This window comes from Marmota flaviventris, chromosome 12, assembly GCF_047511675.1.
Source record: "Marmota flaviventris isolate mMarFla1 chromosome 12, mMarFla1.hap1, whole genome shotgun sequence".
Classification (NCBI taxonomy): Eukaryota; Metazoa; Chordata; class Mammalia; order Rodentia; family Sciuridae; genus Marmota; species Marmota flaviventris.
This window is the reverse complement of record NC_092509.1, coordinates 62,950,192-62,973,841: the sequence shown is the minus strand read 5'-3', so window position 1 is coordinate 62,973,841 and position 23,650 is coordinate 62,950,192. Positions and strand designations below refer to the sequence as shown.

General features: G+C 34.5%; 1 protein-coding gene across 1 annotated transcript in view; it reads right to left on the bottom strand.

The window, feature by feature from the left end:
* Positions 1-23,650, bottom strand: part of Eprs1 (glutamyl-prolyl-tRNA synthetase 1) — a 73,600-nt gene that overhangs the window by 30,833 nt on the left and 19,117 nt on the right. The window contains exons 10-18 of the mRNA XM_027934723.2: positions 22,990-23,223; positions 21,000-21,084; positions 20,527-20,586; positions 15,887-15,997; positions 13,220-13,356; positions 11,848-12,055; positions 11,112-11,224; positions 6,705-6,822; positions 1,617-1,976 (exon numbers count right to left, since the gene is read on the bottom strand). Coding sequence (XP_027790524.2) covers positions 1,617-1,976; positions 6,705-6,822; positions 11,112-11,224; positions 11,848-12,055; positions 13,220-13,356; positions 15,887-15,997; positions 20,527-20,586; positions 21,000-21,084; positions 22,990-23,223 — 1,426 coding nt within the window. The remainder of the gene's footprint in view (positions 1-1,616; positions 1,977-6,704; positions 6,823-11,111; positions 11,225-11,847; positions 12,056-13,219; positions 13,357-15,886; positions 15,998-20,526; positions 20,587-20,999; positions 21,085-22,989; positions 23,224-23,650) is intronic.

Sequence of the window (23,650 nt, the reverse complement as noted above, 5' to 3'; positions counted from 1 at the left end):
AACAAATAATGTCATTCCACAATTAGATGCTATGACCCACTTGGCTAAATGTTTTCTCTAAAAACATGCTGGAATAAGAATAAATGTATACTTCAATCAAAATTTGGAATCAGCTGGACACTGTGGCACATGCCTGTACTCCCAATGGTTTGGGAGGTTGAAGCAGAGGATCATGAGTTCAAAGCCAGCCTCAGCAAGGCCCTGAGCAATTCTGGGAGATGTTATCTCTAAATAAAATACAAAAAAAGGGCTGGGGATGGGCTCTGTGGTTAAGCACCCCTGGATTCAATCCCTGACACCAAAAAAAAAAAAAAGAGAGAGAGAAAGAGAAAGAGAGAGAAACACACACACACACACACAAAACTTGGTATTTTTGGAAGGTTCCTCTGCAAAAAGTCTGAGGCAGTCACTGGTAAAAAAAATCTCTCATTAGAGGCTGGGGCTGGGGCTCCATGGTAAAGCGTTTGCCTCGCATGTGTGAGGCACCGGGTTTGATCCTCAGCACCACATAAAAATAAATATACTGTGTGTTCATCTACAAATAATTTTTTTTTTTTTAAAAAAACCCCTCATTAAAAAAAAAAAAAAAACAATAAATAAGGCTGGGATTGTAGCTCAGTGGCAGAACGCTTGCCTAGCATGTGTGAGGCATGGGTTTGATCCTTAGCACCACATAAAAATAAATAAATAAAAACAGTAAACAAACAGAAGGAAGAGCAATAGAAGAAGAGGAACAGTGGGGAGGGAGGAAAGGAGGGAAAGAAGAAGTACTGGGGACAAATGGAACCAATTATATTCCATGCATGCATGACTATGTTAAAATGAACCCTAAGGTTATGTACAACTACAATGCACTAAGAAAACCATTTCACAAAACCCCTCAACAACCCACTCATTGTTTCCTGAATTCACATGGTATCTTCCCACCTCTGTGTCTTTACTAGTGCTCCCTCTTACACCATTTGATTCTAAAAGCATTATCCCTGGACCAACAACATGTGCATCACCTGAATAATTTTTTAGAAAAGCATTCTCTGGAAATTCTGGATTTTCTAAAGCAGAAAGGTCAGGGGTAGGTCCCAATGATTTGCATTTTTAGCAAGCCTTCCAGTACCATGTTTCTACACTTAGAATACCTTCCTCTGAACTTCATTATCTGTAAAGGTTTCTATTACTTTAGGATTTTTTGTTTGTTTGTTTGTTTGTTTTGGTGGTGCTGGGGATCAAACCCAGGTCCTCTTGCATGCTAAATACATGCACTACCACACTCCTACCCCACAAGGAATATTTTAAATACCCTTTATGAATTGTTTCCTCATTCCCTGTCACTTCTGACTATTAATACTTCTCACACCAATCTACACATATCACAAAAAATGACAGTCACATCAAAGATTACAATGAGTTTGTGTGCATTCCTCCCCAGTGCCACTCCACCACCAACTGTGAACTTTTTATGTTTTTAGAGCTAGACATATAAAAGGTATCAATAAATATCATATAATATTCAAGCTGGTAGTCAATAAACACTGTTTATAAGAAGATGAAACTGCAGTGAGCAGTATGAATTCATATTGTATTTATGATTTAGTCTAAATTCACTCTGGCATACTGACCTTAGGGGCTTTTTCAGTTTTCAGCTTTCGAACCACTTCCCCTTGTGCAGCAACTTTATCATATAGAGATTTACTTTCTGAAGTATTTGCTGGGGATGTAGAAGAAACACTCTGTACTACTGTAGTAGGAGGATTCCCAGGTTTATATTCTTGACCAGTTTTCTCTTTAAATTCAGCTTTCAAAGCTAAAAGCTGTTTTACAGCTGCATCTATATCATCCTTTGCTGCTTTCTTGGCTTTTAATTCACGTACGACATCCCCTTGAATAGCCACCCTGTTGTAAAGGACCAAGGAATCTTCAGATGTGACACAAGTGTTATTCAGAGAAGGTGCTGGTCTTTCCTTCAGAGGAGCAGTTTTCTAAAGAAGCAGAAAACCAGAAGTGAAATAATTCATGTTAAATGTATTTCCACAAAGTTATATCAAACTGTTTTGGGCTGTTTAAAGTAAAAAACAAACTGCAAAAACTTCAATTCTTCAAAAGTTCAAATAAACAATAACATTCCTAAAAATTTATCCTAACCCCCCTGCCTCCAAAATGACAGAAGTAAACAAAGGTGGAAGATACAGAGATATCAGCATTTTAATCATAGGGGAAAAAAAAGAAACCTAAATCTTTATCTTTGTGGAACTAATTACAGAAACTATGAGCATCCATTAGGTCTAGGGACAAATCACCACTGCAACAAATACTGGCTGTGCAATCTTTAATTCATTATTTATGCTATAACAGAGACAAGTGTATTTAACCCATCAGGATGATGGGAAACAGAAAGTCATAAATCTGTGTAAAGGCCTTCTTCACAAAGGCTGAAAATAATAAGAATTAGGTATCATTCTTAATTTTTTTATAAAGATGAGATATATCTAGATTATTTATCAAGGAAGAGCTCCATTAAATACCATAACATAATTGTAATTCATCATTGTAAAACTGTTTCCTTTGGGCAAAATTATACACTTACAGATACACGTTTGCATATAAGTATATTCAACAAATCTAGAGAGATGCTCCCTAAAATCATCTCTATAAGTGAATAAATAATCTTTTTATTTTCAATGTCATGTTCTCTTCTGCCTAGCAGGCTTTCCTCACTACTGAAACTCTTTCAAATTTCAAATCTGGCTCACCTTATACCTTCCCAAGATTTTCTTTAATGGTCTTCCACCTAATTTTTCAGAATTTCATCTGTATACATGGAGACATGTACTACACTCCAGATTTTTTTTCTCTCTATCCAGTACTACATACTGATTCAAGACATCTTTATCTAGATAGCTAAGACATGCCTACAGTTATATCAGAATTACATTTTATATAGCAATTAGATTCTAAAGTCAGCATGTAAATTAAAAAATATTTGCATTTGCTCAAAATTACTCTCTTAAAATACTTAAAAACACTCATGATTTATGGTGAGGTTATATATACACCCACAAAGAGCAATATGCATATATAAATGTATTCACATCATATAGTAGGGAAGAATAATAATCCAGGGAGACACTAATATGTCAAAAATATATACTCTGCCAGGCACTGTGGTGTACCTTTAATCCTAGCTACCCAAAAGCTGAGGTAGGAGGATTGCAGGTTCAAAGTCAGCCTTAATAACATACAACATAACAAGAACCCATCTTGAAACACACACACACACACACACACACACACACACACACACACAATTCTACTTCACTTACTTTCTAATATGAATCGACTCATTTATTTTTGGTAAACAGAGGGACATTAGTATAATATTGAAAATTTACATTAATTATATGTGTTTTTTTCCTGAGTGTGTAAGCTTTATGTCAAAGAAGCATAAATGAGAGAGCTTTAAAACTGGGCATGGTGGCTCACACGTAAAATTCCAGTCACTCAGAAGGCTGAGTTGGGAGGATTGAGACTTTGAGGCCAGCCTGGGCAACTTAATAAGATGCTGCCTCAAAATAAAATGAAAACCAGGTTGGGGATGTAGCTTAGTGTTAAGAGTATTACCCAGAGTAGGAGGTTTTGTATTTAATCTCCAGTAATGCAAAAAAAATTAAAACTAAAAATAATCAGTTTTAGAAATACCTGATAATCTTGAAAACCTTGCATAAAGTACCCCCAATTAGTGTAGGTGGTGCTTTAAAAACACTGTTTTCCATAACATTAAGCCATCTGATACAGATACAACCACATACTAAGGAATCTTCAAAGACATTGCCTCCTATGTTAGAGCATAAAAGACTGAAAAACACTAACAAGCCAAACCCCCCTGCCTCCCGCACCAAAAATGAAAAAAAAAAAAACAAAGGTATACCCTGATCAACCTTCAATTTTGACTACATCAGTCTCCATTCCTGGCAAATACCCTTGAAGACCACAATCAAAGCAAAAGCATTCTCCTTAAGAATTAAGACTACAAAGGAGCTCTGACTACCATACTGGTTACAAATACTAGTCAACTGTACTTGAATTTCTATCAGGATTTGGGCAGGTTTCAATGCATGTTCACAGATTTTTTGATATTCCTTCCACCAAGAAGTGGGTATTTGTTCCTTCCCTGTGATCTGGGCAAGTGTACAACTACTTTCACCAAAGTGTACAGTGGAAATAACTCTACATGAGATCTGCAAGGCTACATAAAGCGTAACAGACGATGTTGCTTCCATCTTGTCTACTGGACACTCACTTTCAGAGGCCTGAGTTTTCATGTAAGAAATCTTACTACCATGGCACCACCATGCCAGAGGCCACTTGTAGCTAGCTATTCCAGCCAACATTCACCCGAGTTCTCAGCCAACAGAGCCAACAACAACTGGTATCCAGGTGAATGAACTACCTTGGATGCCCCTCCCAGTTGATTTTTCAATGGTCCCAGCCACATAAAATGCCTGTTTTTGGAGGTCGGAGTCAACCCTATTTTCCTTAACCAGCCCTGTTATTTTTAGCATGTTATATACAGAACAAAAAGTTCTTCAAGAACACATATTAATTTATAGCATAAAAGTTCAGTAGATTAGACAAAGGGGAATGAAGGGAAGAGGGACAAGAAACAGGAAGACAGTGAAATGAATCTGACTTAACTGTCCTATGTACATATATAAATATGCCACAATGAATCTCTATATCATGTGTAGTCACAAGACTGGAATCCTAATTAGAATAAGATGTACTTCATGTTTGTATAAATATATCAAATTATACTTTACTGTCATACATAACTAAAAACAACAAAAACAAAAAAAGATGAGAGGTGCAGGTGAGAACTGAGACCAATGAGGAAACAGTAGTCAAACTTCTCATCTTGTACTTATTCTTTGATACACACTATGACAATCTCAAAGTGTGATCTTCAGATCATCCCCAGAGGGTTTAGAGAACACTTTCAAAGGGGGTCCAAGGTCACAGCTATTTTTATTACATAATTTGTCTTTTGTTCTCATTCTCTTCATGAGTGTTTAGTACAGATTTTCAGAGGCTCAAGTCAGACATTAAAGAGAAAACTATACAACTCTTCTAATTTTAAAACTTTGCTTTAGAAAATACATTTTGCTTTAGAAAATAGCTTTATTAATGTTTATTGTATTTGGATTTATTGTTATTTTAACATAAATTAATAAATTCTTCTAAAACTTCTCAATGTTATTTTTTAGTATGGTAAATACGTATAACCTATGTAAACGAAGAATTTTTAAGGAGTCCCAGAGCTGGGGGTATAGTTTAGTGATAGAGTGCCTGCTTAGGCCAAAAAGTTTAGGAATTGCTGGTATATACTTATTATTATAAAATAACTGCACAAGGGTATTTGTTCTTAAATGTTAAATATGTTAATTTTTATTTCATTCTTAAAATGATACATAAGTTGAAAAAAAATCATTAATTTTCATTCTTGTTTCAGAATGAAATTTAAAATTACCTTTTCAAAAAATATCTTTTCTTCAATTTATGTGGATTATTTTTCAAAGAGATACCAAGTATTAGGACATAAATATTTATCTACTTGTTAGAATGTAACTACTTAATGTTAAGAATTTCATTTAGACTAGAGGTGCCATGAAAATACTTCTGATAAACTAAGGGTGCTATGAACTGAGAAAGTTCAAGAGAACTGTAAACTAAATCTGTAAAATAAACCTGTCTCCCTATTTCTCTATACATGTCACCATCTCTCAAATCTACCACCTTGTACAAGGACAAAACCTGTGTTTCCATCTAAAATGTCCCTCCTGACCTTCATTGCTAGGCGGACTCCTCACTCTTACACAGATTACTAAATATTACCACCAAGAAGAAAATGGATTAGAAAATGTTCATGCTCACATTTTCCAAGTCAAGTAAACATTTTCTCATTAATCACATCATAGCAGCTCCTGTCCCATTTTCCTTTTCTGAACTTTAAACACCACAGGGAGTTCTTTTCCAAGAGGCACCAAAGTTCAGTAAAAAAAAAAAGTAAAAATAGGGAGCCAAAAAAATCAGCTCAATGTTTTAACTCTGTAACTTGGGAGTTTTGTGATTTCTGGCAAGGATCACCACTACCCACTTATAAAATGAGAAGCTAAGAATAGATGTTCATCAACATATTGGCTGAATACAATGCTCCTAACCAAATTAGACTAGCTATTAAAAATATACATTCTCTAGCCAGACATGGTGGCAGACACCTGTAATTCCAGCTACTTCGGAGGCTAAGGCAGGAGGACTGCAAGACTGAAGACAACCTAGGCAACTTATCAAGACCTTGCTTCAAAATTAGAAGGGCAGAGTGGGAGGTATATCTCAGGGCTTGTCTAACATGTGAAAGGCCCTGGGTTTAATTTCTAATACTGTCCAAAAAACAAAACTCCTGCAGCTCTATTAGGAAGAAAAAAGAATATCTTTTAAAAATATTCTTTTAATGTAGTCTTTATACTTTTTGACATGATAAAATTAACTTTTAAAAATCATAACCTAAAAAGATGACAATGATAACGAAATGCAAAAAAAGTAGCAGTTATGGTCTTTCTTCAGTCTCAAATATGAGTCATTTATACAAACGCATATTATAAACCTTAAGATAGAAAGATCAGTGATTTTCTGTAGACAAAGTGAATATTTACCTCATTTTTTGTGGTTTCCACTTTGGCCTTTTCCTTTGACCCAAATGTTGGCATTTCCTTTGTATGTCCATCAGGAATGTATATCAAAATGCATGGGGCTTCTTTGCAACTATATGGGCTAAAAAAAAAAAAAAAATGAAGGGACAAAAATTTTATCTGAACAAAATCATATAAACAAAAAGCAAAAGTGAATTCCTAGAGAAATTCAACATCACAGAACTAACACTTTTCAAAGTAGAACTCATTCTCTTACTATTCAAATCAGAAGCTCTTCAGCATAGTTCAAAAACAGTAAGTACATGAATTAAAATTAGCTGCTCTTGTTACAAACTTCCAATTTATGAACTTTCATAGGTACAAACAGCTAATCCCAGGGCAAAAGTACATCTATCCTGCCTCCAACAGAAACAGCATTAGTGGATATTAACTGGTATACCTCTCAACTTAAAGAAAATTCATCTGCCATACCACATCTAATCTGCTTAAAAGAAGAATCTCTGTAAAATATTTATTTTATGAGAATTTTTCAATTTTTAAAGGGTACTGTAATTAGCTATGATCCACTTCCTCTAAGACTATCACTTCTGCAAATTTGGTGTTAAATGCTAAAGTAAAAAGAGAAAGAAATAATTTACTAACAAGTTCTATCTCTTCAATATTTTTAATGCATTTTTTTTAATTGTATCCTTTTTTTTTTGTACACAATACCTCCATTTTATTTATTTATTTTTATGTGGTACTGAGGATCAAACCCAGAGCCTTGCACATGCTAGATGAGCACTCTACCGCTGAGCCACAACCCCAGCCCCTCTTCAATATTTTTAATAGCTTGAAATAATTCATATGCCCCAAAATTCGTTATTTTAAAAAGTACTCCATTCAGACAGATATAGTTCTCAGATGTATGTGTGTGTGTGTGTGCGTGTATACATATAGTCACATTTATTTAGGGTGTCAAATATATTGTTATAACCTAAAATAATAGCTGTTTGTCAACCAGTAATCATTTAAGACTTTAAAATAGATACAAACTCTTAATTCCTTTAAGACTTAGTTTCCCTAAGGGATAAAAACTAACAAATACAAGAAAATTATCTTGATAGATAAGATCAGATCAATACTTCAGACTTTGCTTTGTATCAGTTTATGAAGTTCAAATAACTTTGACTGTGCTAATTATAGTAAATTTAATCACAAACACAAACTTTTTGGGATTTACCTTCTGCAAACTGTCTAAAACTTACTTAGACATTCAAAATTTCTTTACATCTTTAGCTTTGTCCTCTTTCATCTTGGACTTTAGCACAAGAAAATTACTTTACCAGACAAAATATTTTCTGATCCAGGTTTCTCTTCTTTTTTTTTTTAATATGTTTTTTATTTGTAGATGGACACAATACCTTTATTTTATTAGTTTATTTTTATATGGTGCTGGGGATCAAACCCAGTGCCTCACAAATGCTAGGAAAGCACTCTGTCACTGAGCCACAACCACGGCCACCAGAAACATTTCTTTTAATTTCTAATTTTCCATTCTACACCTATAACCTTCTTTTATGTTTTCTTGTTTTGGACCATTTCTTAAATTCATATTTTGAAACAATCCTTATTTATAAATGTTAACAAATATCATCCCAGGAGAGGGTTGGATAATCCAGCATATACAAAAACTGTGCTTTAATCTTTTTTTCTCCCAGGTTGAATTCAAGGGTTGGAGCATAGGATATTTTTGAGTCTGATCTATCTCCCTTATCATTATGACAATGTCATAAACTTCAAGTGAGTTCCCCACTGTCAACTGTACCCAGAGGCTCCTTTAGTGCCTATTTCTTATACTAGGTACATTGATATGCAATGGAGGAGGCCTTGTGTTTCTCCTTTGCTAATAAAGCAATACAACTCTTTTTCCTTTTTCTCAAAAACAAATAAACAAACAACAACAACAAACAATTCAATGGTTATACCAAACTATGCGACCATTACCATGTAATTTTAGGACATTTACATTATGTCAAAAAGAAACCAAACCCTTTATCTATCACTCCCCTGTCATCCTCTTCTTCTAGTCCCTGGTAACCACTGATCTACTTTGTTTCTATGGGTTTGTCCATTCTGGACATTTTATAGATGGAATATAATCTGTAGTCTGTTATGATTTGCTTTTTTTTTTTTGATACCAGGGATTTAACTCAGGGGCACTCAACCACTGAGCCACATCCCCAGCCCTATTTTCTATTTTATTTAAAGAAGACAGTCTCACTGAGTTGCTTAGTGCCTCCTGGTTGCTAAGGCTAGCTTTGAACTCATGATCCACCTGCCTCAGTCTCCAGAACCACTGGGATTATAGATAGGCATGTGTCACCACGCCCAACCATTGTAAGTGGCTTCTTTCACTTAATGTTTACAAAGTTCATCAGTGTTATAGTACTTCAGTCCTTTTACAGATAAGCAATACTTAGTTGTATTAATGTACTGCATTTTGTTTGTGTGTTTGTTAGTTTGGACATTTGGGTTGTTTCTATTTTTTGGTAATTATGAATCATGTCATGGGCATTCATGTACAAGTTTTTATGTGACATTTTCTTATTCTTTTTGAATATAAACATAGAAGCAGAACTGATGGATCAAAATGATAACCCTAGATCTACTTTTGGAGAAGCTACCAAACTGTTTTCTAAAGTGGCCATTTTACAATCCTACATCAACATAAGAGCTCAAATTCCTCTACATTCTCTCCAACATTTGTTATTATCTGTTTATTTTTAGCTTACACAGTGGATATGGAGTGATTATTTCACTGTGGTTTTGACCTGCATTTCCCTATGATATCAAGCATCTTTTTGTGAGATTGCTTACCATTTGTATATCTGCTCTGGAGAAATGTCTATTCAAATCCTTTTCCCATATTTAAGTGGACTGTCTTTTTATTGAGTTACAAGAATATTTATTCTGAATATAAGCCCTTTATCAGATATGTATACAAATATTCTCTCTTGTTCTTTTTATCTTCTTGATAAAAAACACAAAATAGAGCTGGGGATATTGCTCAGTGGCCAAGTGCCCCTGAGTTCAATGCCCAGAACATCCTCCAACCCAAAAGAGAAAGCACTGCCAAGGTTATATAGTTTCTTGTTTTGTTCTGACAGTGTTATAATTTTTGTGTTAATATTTAGGTCTCCATTTTGAGTGAATTTCTGTATATATTGAGGCAAGAATCCAACTTTACTCTTTTCTATGTGGCTATACACTATCTATTGAAAAGTCCAACAACTTTTTGATAATAAATCAAGAACTTACTCTGTTACTCTAGTTAATAATGCCACCACCATCACACATTCAATGAGAACTCCCTAAGGAGCAGGCACTGTATACTGTTGCACGCATGAATACATGATCTTTTTTGACTAAAAGCAAAGTGTCAAGATGAATAAGAAAAAAGTACCTCTCTTAATAAGCTTATATTCTAGAGGTAGAAACAAAATAAACAAAAAGATACAGTTTAGGGATGGGGTTGTGGCTCAGTGATAGAGCGCTTGCCTAGCATGTGGGAAGCACTAGGTTCAATCCTTAGCACTGCATATAAGTAAAATAAAGATCCACTAATAACAAAAAAAGTGTATTAAAAAAAAAAGATACAGTTTTAACAGTGTTTAATAAATATGCTAAAGAGAGAAATGCCAAATGCTATGGTGACAGAGGTTGGGTACCTAATGAGACTAGAAGAATACAAAAAGCTCTGGAGGAAGCACGTTTTAAAGGGCAATTGAGACGAAGATAAAGAAGCAGAGTCATTCCAGGAAAAGGCCCAGAGTTTCAAAGAAAACTGATGCTTTCGGAAAAGTCTACACAGTATGTTGAACATGGGGAGATCAGGGTGAGGAAAACTGCAACAGTTATGGCTCAAATAGGTAGAAAGACAATAATGACCTTGTATTTCAAACAAAAATTGAGATTTTTCACTCTGAAACTAATAAGAATTTTTAAGCAGGGAAAAAAACTGCTAAAAATAGTTACATTGAATTTTCCAGACTGGTGGCCATGAAAAGCAGACCAGAAAAGAATAAAACCGAGTAGGTGTGGGGGCACACACCTGGAATCTCAGCTACTCAGAGGCTAAAGCAGGAGAATCACAAGCTTGATGCCAGTCTGGGCAACTCAGCACAACTCTATTTCAAAATAAATTTTTTTAAAGTGGGATAGAAAAAAATAATTTATTAATACTCAATGTACGCTATGTTATTTCAATTAGTTGTTAAAGTAAATTACTTAATTCTGAAATATTAAATATAAAACATACAATTGAGCAGAAATTGATTAGGTGTGATATTTTAGTGAAAATCCAACTTTTTAAATAAACTCTAAGAATTTTAAGCATTTTTGTTTAGATGTCTAATTACAATTACTTACCTCACAGGCTCATAAGGCTGATCACATATGAAGAATCCTCTTCTCTGGAGTTGTATAATGTCTCCTTTTTTCAAATCCTTAAGGCAGGGATCCCCTAGCATTAGTTCTTCATGCTATAAAGACAACATAAGACCAAAATCACTTTTTCAAATTAGAGCACAGACAACTCTAAAATGCAAGCAGTTTTAGTAGTAGCTGAAATAGCCTCATTTTAAACAGAAGTGCTTAAAAGATTACTACTTAAACACAAAAACTGAAACAGCAATCTGTGAAAATAAATCAGTGACAAGCCACATATGAGGTGTGACTGTAATCTTAGCACTCAGGAGGTTGAGGCAGGAGGATCAATTGAGCCTAAGAATTAGTGACTAGCCTGGGCAACATAGCAAGACCCTGACTCAAAGTTAAATTAATCCCCCACTATAAATATAAAATACAATGGAAGAAACACGTAACAGACTAAACTGAAAGGCATAACACAGTGCAGGGGCTCTGGAGCTAAGGTGCATGGGTTTGAATACAGCCTCACTTCTGTCTTCAGGCAAGTTACTTCACTGTTTCACTATCATTTATAACATGGGAACATTATTGTTTAACATCTTTTTATTTAAATAAAATTCTATGACTCTTTTTTATATTACTTGAGAAAGCAAAATACTTAAAATTGATTTTATAAATGTTAAAGAAAAGTTCATATAATAAAGAAAGATGAAATATGGCTTCTTTTAGAAGTTACCTTACTGTTCTTATTGACATACTGCTTAAAATCCTCATCTTTTCCTAGCACTGGCTTCGTGATCAAGTGCTCATAAGTGACACAGATTGCTGGAACTGGAAGAGCATGTGTAGTTTCAGCAAGCCAAGTGATCTTGGTAGTTTTCTTGTAGTCTTTGTTCTCCAAATTCAATTTTGCATCAAGAGATACAATTTTTCCATCTGCATTTCTAGATATGTTTGAAAAATATTCAAAGAAAATAAACTATAACTGCTATATGTGCATTATTTTATTTGACAATAATTAAATTACTAGAAAATAATTTATTATTTTCTTTTGATGGGCTGGGTGTGGTGGCACACAGCAGCCTGGGAGGCTGAGGCAGGAGGATCTAAGTTCAAAGTCAGCCTCAACAACTTAGTGAGACCCTAAGCAACTTACCAGACCCTGTTTCTAAAAAATGAAAAAGAATAAGGCTCCCTTTCCCTCTTAAGTACCCCTAGGTTCAATCCCTGGTACCAAAAAGAAATTTTCTTTGGAAAAATCTGAAATCAAACATATATTTGAGGGGCTGGGGTTGTGGCGCAGTGGTAGAGTGCTTGCCTCATATGTGTGAGACACTGGGTTCAATTCTCAGCACTGCATACAAATAAATAAAGGTTCACTGACAACTAAAAACAAACAAAAGAGCGCCTTAAAATATATACATATGTATATTTGAATTTTTAATATATGCCAGGCATATATTAATAAGAGGAATAAAATGTAATCTCTGCTATTGAGGTATTTGACAACAGATCCCTACACATGATGAAGAACATGAATATACTTATAAATTTAAATGACCTACATTAAACATTATAAAATACAACATGTTATATTTAAAAATATCTAACAATTACTTGCATCATATGTAATAACACATAATGCAGTTCAGAACTTACATAAGTCTCAAGCATACTATGTCCATTGGTATGAACTAATAATAAGCATACATAGCATATTAATTAGAAAGTAAAATTCATCATTAACATTAACCAATTTTAAAGTAAATATCAGGAGAAAGTTTAAATATAAAATCCTGTTCAAAGCATCCTCCCACCAGATAACTAACTATACAATGACATGATAAAAATGATGTCTAAAGCACTATTTTTTGTGTCTAGATGTAGGCATTTTTAATATCACAAATAAAACATATCCTGATAGACTATTAGTAAACTGCAACATATATTTTAAGAAATTGTGTCCAGAGATCGCAGTATCTATGTATATCTGGGCAGATTTACTAGTCAGCAACATGAATTGGTCTGAATTAACTAATGTTTAATAAGTAATGAACACAAAAGACTTTTTTCCATATTTATCTGAAAACAAACAAAAAAGTTCTTACTTGTATATTTTAGTAATGATGATGTTGCCCCAATTTATAAATGTAACCATCTCACCCTCTGAAAAAGTCTCTGCATCAGCACCTTCAATGAAAACTTTGGGGCTATACCACACAGGCTTCAAGCCAATATCAGGATTCTGGTGAATGTAAAGAAAGGACAGTGTTGGTTGAAGCAATAATTTATTGAACCCAGCAGTAAAATTCATTCATTCATTCATTTTATTCTTTAACCAAAGTGACCTGTATTATCACACTTTAAAAACTCCACTAATATATTAGAAAGAAAATGCTTTACTTTTCTGCCATACATTTACTTTAACATAAATAGTCTCAATTCTGATTTTATCATTTAAACAGTTAACAGCTGTCAGAAAAAGTCACATTGGCCTCAGAGTAGAAATGCTGTTAGGTGAGACACCCTGACTCTAAGATTCCTTGTAGCCTAGGACAATCTAATCACTCACTGATTTCATACCTAAAACAGTATTATATCAGAAACTGCTTTGCTGATATAATATAATATAAAATGGTGCACTGATTCTGCACCAAAGGAGAAAAAAAGTTATTCCTGCTCAGTGGTTATAGAATTTATAAAAGAAAACATACTACCATGGCAGGAAATTGTGGACCTTTCATATTTAAAAAGCCAAACTTTGAAGAAAGTATAACTGCCTTTCCAGCGTGCATTATTTATGGAGAATAAGAGATATGGAGAATAAAAAGAATGCTGTCTTTGTTAGGTTTCAGTTTTTGTTTGACAGAGTTCACAAGAAAAAAAATCTGTGAGAAGACTCTTTGAAAGAAATGTAAACTGTAATTGTTTAATCATTGTTCAATGACTGTGCCAATGCATCTGAGAAAAATGTAAATTATAACAACTAATAATACAACTGAGCTTAAAATGGAATGCATACTGATTAAATACAGAAAAATAAATGAGGGAAATATTAATAATGACAACTCCACAGATCAAATTAGTAGTCCAGTCACAGTTTAAGAGTGTGTTTCCTAACCAGGTATAGTGGCGCACATCTGTAATCCCAGAGGTTCAGGAGGCTGAGGCAGGAGGATCGTAAGATCAAAGTTGGCCTCAGAAACCCCAAGCAACTTGAGACCCCAAGCAACTCAGCAAGACCCTGTCTCTAAATAAAATATAAAAAAGGGCTGGGGATGTGGCTCAATGGTTAAGTGCCCCTGAGTTCAACTCTTGGTACCAAAAAAAAAAAAACCTCAAAAAAAGTGTGCTCCCTAATCAACTAGTTATTTAACAATAAGCAGTACTTAGGAATTTAAGCTATTTGATTACAACTGCCATCTTAACAAATAAGCACTCAAAAAATTTGATTCTTGCTGGGTATGATGGTGCATATCTATAATCTGAGTGATTTGGGAGGTAGAGGCAGGAGGATTCCAAATTCCAGGTCAGCCTAGCAACTTAGCTAGATCCTGTCTCACAATAAAAAATAAAAAGGGCTGGGGATGTAGCTCAGTGGAAAAGCACCTCTGGATTCAATCTCTAGTACCAAAATTAAATGAATACATAATAAAATAAATGTAAATAATAAAATAATTTTTTAAAGTAGCTAACGTCATACATAGAAAGACAATTATATATGGCTACAATTTAGAATGTTCGTAGCCCTTCACATCTTTTCGGCGGACACAACATATTTGTTTTTTTTGTATGTGGTGCTGAGGATTGAACCCGGGCCACACGCGTGCCAGGCGAGCGCGCTACCGCTTGAGCCACATTTCCCCAGTCCCCCATTCACTTATAATAGACTTACATCTGTTACTACATGAGTGAACTGTCTATGACCAAAGATTTTTAGACAACTTGCAAAATTAGAAGTGGAGGGCTGGAAATATAGCTCAGTTAGTAGAGTGCATGCCTTGCATGCACAAGGCCCTGGGTTCAATCCCAGCACCACACACACACACACACACACACACACACATACAAAACCAACCCATATTTTTGCTTGAAGACTGTCATCCAAGCAGTTACAACAACAATCCTGGCTTACCTAAAAGGAACTCTCTGCTACCCACATCTAAGATTTAAATTTGAAATTCAGATGGATAGTAATCACTATTACTTCACAGATATTTTCCAAAATGCACTGTGACAGACTCTGGAGTTGTGATTCAATATTAGCAGATCTAAGGGACAGGGGCATAGCTCAGTGTTAAAACATTTGTCCATCATGTGTGAGGCCCTGATTTTGTGTCCCAGTTCCATCACCCCCAGAAAAAGGAAAAGTGTGTGTGTGTATGTGTTTTGAATGTTTTGGTTTAAAGACAAAGGTACTATTAACAACCTAGAGAAAAAATGTTATCTTAGCTTCCAAATAAAGAATGTGAATTATAATATCTTTCAGAATGATTCCAGGAAGAATCTCTTTTTATCTAATATGTTTATCTCTACAGAATAAAAAATGAGCACCAAGCATGTAACAGCTTTGTGCCATATTATACAGTGGTCGAATCAATTTCTCCAGTAAGAAACTTACAAAAAAATTTGCTTCAATTGGCATCAAATTCTAACAAGTAATGCTAAATTGAAAATTATCCCCAAATCATGCTACTTGCATAAAGTACATTTTTATTTTTATAATCTTGCTCCTTCTTTTAAGAGAGAAAACATTAGTAAAACTGTAGGGTGACCTTTGGGTGTTTGGCTACTTCTTTCATCTCCTCCTGAGCTTCAAGGACATTCACTGGGATCACTTCTTTCTTCAATAATGCAACATATCGTGGAGCCACTGGATCAATAACCTACAACAAACACATCTTCATATTAAAACACTGAAACATTTTGTAAGTATCATAAATAAAATAAGTAACAGAACAAGAACACTAACTGGCTTTGTTACTGCATTTACTAATTTTTTTTGTTTATCTTTTTGAATATTTAACTGTCAAGTCGGAAAAAAAAGAAAACAATCATCAATCGAGACAACATAAAGGATTTAGAGTTTCTTCCCCAAGAATAACTATTGGCAAGTGAAGAGAATCCAACTTAATTATACTAGAAATATTTTGAAAATAATCTTTAAATTTGGTGTTTGAAGGTAGGAGAAATCTTGTAGGATTACACATTAATCTCTTTAGGTAAATGTGATTTTCAATTTTGTATTGTTGGAGAAATCCATTTTAAGGGACTATAGATATTTCTGTTTTCAGTTTAATTTACTATCTTCGGTATTAGGCAACACATTACCATCAAAAGCAGACGGACATTTGATCACTATAATAAGGCAACTTTTTAGATTAAAAGTATAAACAAGATAATTCTATTGGTCTATGTGCACATTCAGGTTGGGAATCCCTAATCAGACAGAAAATCCAAAATTTGAAACACTTCTGATTCCAAGCATTTTGGATAAAGGATACTCAACCTGTGTATACAACAATAAGAACCACTATATTTCCAGTACCTAGCAAGGAACAAATATCTGCAGAATAATGGAATGAATTGTCATACTTATTACACTATAATCTTTCCTACCTAAAAACAATAGGAGTAACCCCTTCAGAAGTCTACATACTTCTCTCAGTTACTATTCAAATTAAAATTATCCATAATAAACAATTACCATAATTAATATTTAGATACTATATAAAACCTTTAGCAAGAAAATACAGATAAAAGCAAATATAGAATCAAATGCACTAGTTTTTTGTTTTCCCTACCATTTTAGAAGGGTGCAGGAAGTGGCATGGCTAATTAAACTTTCTTTTGTTTTACATTTTTTACTGTTACTATTGTCAGACTGGCTTTTCTTTTGCTTTGAAGGTATTTTGAATAATATGGAAATTCTAAATAAACTCAAAGAATTCATTCTCAGAAGACCATTTATGCAAAGCTTAAAAGTACTACTTAAATTTCCCTCTTCTGCTACACTCTCTGCTTGTATTATATGCCAATATTAAATTAACATCTAGTCTCACTAGATTTTACTGTTTACCTGAATTTTCCTAGAGGCTTAAAGGTCATTCTTACTAGTTACGGGTTCCTTCTCTCAGCTTCTACTAAGTAAAAATGATACAAGATTTTATTTGTGACAACTCAGTTTATTATTTAAGCCACCAATATAAAATTTTTTAAAGATGCTACAAGACAATCCTATCTTAGTTCCGTTCACTGCAGCTCATTTTCCACAGCTGACAAAAAAAGTAAAAGACTGTTTCCAATGGTGGACTAATCACTGAGGCAACTGTGAGCACAATCCCAGGCCACTTAAACCTAAAGAATTATGGTAACATTGTCTGAAGTAAAGTCTGGAAATCTAGTTTTAAGCAAGCATTGTGAAGGATGGTCAGGACCAGGCAAGACTGGCAAATCTTGGATTCAAAAGTCCTTTTTTGCTCTAAAATTATATAAATCTAAAAAAGTCTCTGCTTCAGCGGTTTTCAAAGAGGTGTCCTGGTAGGTATCCAAGTACATGTGATTAAACAGAGTAGGTCTCCAGACTCCTTAATATACTTCAACCAGAACAGCTTCCTGTTTAATTTCTGGGGATTATTTCAATTTTTCATTGTAAGACTACTTCTTTGAGGGCAAGGGAGATAAGTTTCTACATTCTTTATTAGTTGGGGACAGATGCAAGGGGTGAGAGGGATGAGAACCAGGGAAAACTGTTATTTCACTACTAAAATACTAACATACATTTTTTTACATGAAGCAGTAAATATAGGTTCAGAGAAACATATTAACAGGTCTGAAATGAACACCTAAAAGCTGTGACTCTTCTGCCTGGACTGAAAAATTTAAATCTTAATAAAACTAAAGATAGCTAGACATAGTGGTGAAAGCCTGTAATCCCAGCTACTCTGGGGACAGAGGCAGGAGGATCACAAGTTCAAGGCCAGTCTGCGCAACATAGCCTGAGTTCAATGGGGGTAGACACAGAAGGAGAAGGAGAGAGAGGGAGGTAAAGAGAGAAAATAAAATTAGAGGACCAGTCCAGGAGGTCTAAAATACGCACAAGAAAAGTTCCAGAGAGAAGAAAGAAAATACAGTTAGATAGGGGCTGAGGTTACAGCTCAGTGGTACAGCATGTGCTTCCCATGCACAAGTCCTTGAGAGAAAGAAAAAAGTAAAAAAAAAAAAAAAAAAAATCCCCAGAATTTAAGGAATGAGTTTCAAAAGCAGGACCCACATGCCCAAACTGGGAATACTATCATGAAATTTCAAATTAAAAACCAGGTTATTGGCAAGGTCTCAAAAATCTTCATTTCACACTTCTCTTCTCAGGGAGCTACCAGAGGGTATACAAAAGCAAAGCAAGAGGGTAAACAAAAAAAGAAAAAAATAGCTCAATGATTACTAAATCTCTTGTACAAAAAAAAAGGGAATAGCTACGCTTGGTGGCATATTCCTATGCATAGTTCCAGTTATCTAGGAGGCTAAATCAAAAGAAATGCTTGAGTCCAGGACTTTGAGACCAGCTTAGCAACATGGACTCTGGTCTCAAAACAAAAACAAAAACAAAAAACTAAGAGGGAAGACCCAGAAAACAGGAGACCATTACAGGGAAAAGGGAATTCCCAGGGAATAAAGAGAGACCTGAACAGTCAGCTATGTCTCAGAAGCAAACAGGCCACTAATCTAGATCCCAACAAAACAGCATAAAAACCCTGGCAGAAATGTTTTCATGATGAAACTCAAAGAACACAAGAGATACATGAGCATCTTGGTAGGAAATTCAGTAAACCCACTGACTTTGAGAAAGAATGAGAAAAGTAAACAAATAAGGGGGAAAATGACACAAATCAACCATGGAGGAAACCAAAAGGTGATGAGAAAAATTAAGAGACCTAAATCCTCACATTCAATCATGAGAAGATAACTGATCACACCAAAAACTAAAAACAAAAGTAGTAACATTTCATTTAGCGATAGCATTTCATTTCATTGGGGCAATAAATGCCAAAAGAATTATCTAAGAGAAATGAAAGTGTTTCTCTAGAAAAAGAAAATGGAAGGAATGACAGGGGATTATGTTGTTTAACTTCAACAGATCTTACAGAATTATCTAAATGAAATATATTTCATACATTTGAATCAAGTATATATAACTTGATTAAAACTTAAATCTTTGGGCAGGACACGGTGGCCCATGCTTGTAATCCCAGTGACTCAGGAGGCTGAGACAGGAGAATCACAAGTTCAAGGGAAGCCTCATCAACTTATTGAAGCCCTGTCTCAAAATAAAAAGGGGTAGTGGGAATATAGCTCAGTGGTAAAGTGTGCCTAGATTAAATCCTTGGTACCCACCCACAAAACTTAAATCCTTAAATATTGGATTATTAATAAAAGGTGTATCAAAGTTAACTTTGCCTGTAATTCTATTCAGATTTATTAGTAACTGCAGCAACAGAAAAAACCAATTAATAATTCCTTTATGATTGAAAAATTGACTAAACACAAAGGACTAAATAAAATAAATTCAAGACACATGCAAGACAAGCAACTATTTCTTGAGACAAGACATAAGCACAATCAAGCAGCAATCCCAACAAAGAATTTACAGAACACAATCACAGAAACCAAAGTTTAAAACATGGCACTTTTAATGATTTGCCTTATTATAGTGTCCAAGCATCTGCTTCCAATTAGTAATTAACAATGTCAATATGCAATATTCCTCATTTGATTTTTCAGTTAAACAAAGTCTTTTTTTTAAAAATAGCTACATTCAATAAGACACAGAAATTACCATTAATAAACCTTCAAAACAACTCAATAATAAAATGTAATTTCAAAACTCTTATGTCCTCTAAACCACACAAGGGAACAGCAGAATGAAGTTAGTCAAGGCTTCCCTTTGTCATTAAGACAAGAGGACACATTTTATAAAACTAGGAATAATGCATTTTCAGTGTATTTGTATGAACAAGTCTTTTATATAAATGTGATTGTGCTTCAAAGCTGTATAACATCTCAGGTCATAACATGTAATATGCTAGAAGCTATATTTAAATAAGGCAAATAAAAGCATTAAGTAATACCTTCTTACAGAGTGCTCGCAGCTTGAAAGCAGAAAAATGAAATGCAAAGTGTTCATAAAAGATTTAAGGAAAAAACTACTATCATTTCCCTGACCTCCAAGTTTGTTTCAATTATTGGTACTTGCTGGAGTAGTTATTTAAAAAAGGAAAACATTCCATTTTCCTGAAAGTCTGCAAAATGACAATACTCTTCACAAATTTTTCTCTACCATATGCACACTAATGAATTCTACATATATACATTACTTGAGTTAGGCAGGAGGAAAAAGAACTGAGAGTTAAGCATGTACCTTTTTGTTAAATGCCCAGATTTTGTCCCATTCCATGTTTACAACTGAACGTGAGGAGCCCTTGAAAAACAATAATAAAGTTAAGAATAAATATTATTAAGTAGAATTGTTTTTTACTTAAAGTCAAGCTCATGTTTAGAAAAAAATAAACTCTAATATTTTCAAATTTAAATTGTTACCTTTGAACAGTTTTTGTCAAAGCTCAGTTTACAGACTGCTCAGTCAACATCGTGTATTTTACTGAGTAAAAGATTTCAGCTGCCTTTGTCTAATACTAGCTTAGGAATTTAGGCCATTACCAATTTTCCACTATTATAAATATGTGCTAAACTTACTCCCTTTGTAAAATTTCTGCCCTTGTAACATAAGGCATAAATAGGGAATGCAAAGAACAAAGATAATAATACCCAGAGGGAGATTAACTGAGATACTTGAGAATTCAAACAGACACTAGAAAAGAAACCAAAACTCACTTGAGCAGCAATAAACTGTTTCAGTCCTTCAACTGTCATCCCTCTTCTTAGTACACCACGAACTGTGGGAAACCTTGGGTCATCCCTGGAAAATATGTATAATTTTTAAATACCAAGTTTGTTTCTTCTTTTCAATGTGCAGATACAGAGAATAGAAGATACTTATTGAATTATAAATTGTATTCAGCTTATTAAATATTTGGTCTAAGAATTGGTTACAGTCATTGGAGAGATTTCAGTATCAATGCACCCAAGTCCATGAAAGAGAAAAACTACTTTCTAGTTACATGTTGTTATAAAATAAATGCATTTCTGGAAATAGCAAAAGTACATTTCCAAAAAAAATAAGAGGGCTGGGGTTGTAGCTCAGTGGTAAAGCACTTGCCTAGCATGTGAGGCCTTGGGTTTGATCCTTAAAGATAAATAAAGATATCGTGTCCATCTACAACTAAAAAATACAACGATGAAATATTGATTACTTTCAAAGAAGGAAAACACACGCATTCATACATCTTCATTTGGTTTTATTTAACAAATATTCAAAGTTCAATTCTACATATGACCATGAGAATCAGAAATGATATGCCATCTGTGTATAAATACACATGTAAGAATGTATATGTAGGTAACTGATATTCTGCAGGCATTTCCAAACCTCACTAAGTTTGAAATAGCATATTTTGTATGGGTTCCAAGATAAACCTGCCTTTTTTCAGCTCCATAGTAAAAAAGTAAAAAATATATATTTTGCAACTTGGTCACCAGCATGTTGATACTAACATAAGCTAATAAACAAATTTTTGTTAACCTACGCTGGGCTTAGTGCTGCATGCCTATAATCACAGCAGGTCAGGAGGCTAAAGTAGGAAGATTCAAAGTTTGAGGTTAGTCTCAGCAACTCAGTGAGACCCTAAGCAACTTGATGAGCCCCCGTCTCAAAAAAATGGTAAAGCATTCCTGGGTCAATTGTGAGCACCACGCCCCCCCCACCCAAAAAAAAATTTTCTTTGTTAATGTGGGTTAAAAAGAATTTTTTTTAGACTTTTTAAATACGATAACCAGGCTTCTTTTACAAATACCTGGCTAGGCTTAACGTGGTAACATACACCTATAATCAACTACTCAGGAGACTAAGACAAGAGGATAGAGAGCTCAACACCATCCTGGACAACTTAATGAGACCCCATCTCAATATAAAATAAAAATGGCCTAGGGATATAGCTCAGTGGTAGAGTGCTCGCCTAGAATATAAGAGGCCGTGGGTCTGATCCCCAGTCCAAAAAACAAACAAACAAACAAACAAATAAATAACAAAGATACATGGATATAAAATCACTTTCATTTTTATACTTATCTTTCTTAGGGAGCTGGGGATACAGCTCAAACACTCTACTCAATTAGTAGAGTGCTTGCCTCGTGTGCACAAGACCATGGGTTCAATCCCCAGCACCGGGGGGAAAAAAAAAAAGAATTCCATGTGGAATACACTAATATTCTACAGAAATTTAAAACTCTTTCTACGTCTGAATCTTTTGGGAATTGCTTCACCAATAAGATGGGTTCTCACCTGAGGCAGAGACCATTTATATCCTTTATATCCTTACCTTACCTCAGGAGTATTTTGGCTTCTGTGAATGAAAAATCTCAGAGTCATAGCAATGTAGAAAATGGTAATCAGATCTACAAAGAAATAAAATCAAAACCACTTTTCTATTAAAAACTTTCCTAGAACTCTTGTGAGTTCTGTAGAGGATATGACCTCATGTATGTGTTTCATTCCCATGTGTCCTGGTCCACAGTAGGCATCCAAGTTTGCAGCATTAAAACAAGGAGGGGAAGCCCTAATGTACTAGTTGAAATGAAGGTATGAGTCAGGAATCCTATAGGCTTATTATACCACCTTCCAGATCTAAAGCAGGTAAAAAAAAAAAGAAAATCACTGGTATAGGTCTTTTGTTTCTTTGTCAATTCTAGGTAATATTAAACGTACCATCCATCAACCAGTCCTTCGTTGACAAACCACGTGAGTTTTCTTTTGGACAGCACTGTGTTGTTAAGATTTAGTCTACTATATTCCCAAATATATGGTTTTCTTATTCCTAAAGCTTCAATAATCCAATAAAACTGCTCATCTCTGTCATGATATTCTGTTGTTCTCAGGGCATGTGTAACACCTTCAATGCTGTCAACTATGGGGCAGGCAAAATCATATGTAGGATAAACACTAGGGGGAAAAAAAGAGAATGTTTAAAAATCAACATGCAATATTTTACCCTTGTCAGAAAAAGTATTTACAAGCAGCAATACAAATCTAAAACATACATTATAAGAGTTTCTTAAAAACAGATTTATGACTCATAACTCAAAATATAACAAAACATTATCAGCTTTTGAAAACAATGGTCTGCTGGGTGCAGTAGTGCATGCCTGTAATTCCTTCCAGAGGCTGAAGCAGGAGAATTACAAGTTTGAGGCCCACCTTGGTAATTAAGTGAGACTCTATCTCAAAATAAAAAGACCAGGGATGTACCTCAATGGAAAAGTGCCCCTAGGTTTAATCCCCAGTACTGGGGATGATGGGAGATAAGTCAGTAGCCCAACTCAACATTCAAATTAAAAAGCAAATTTGTAAGTTAATACACAATTGGGTA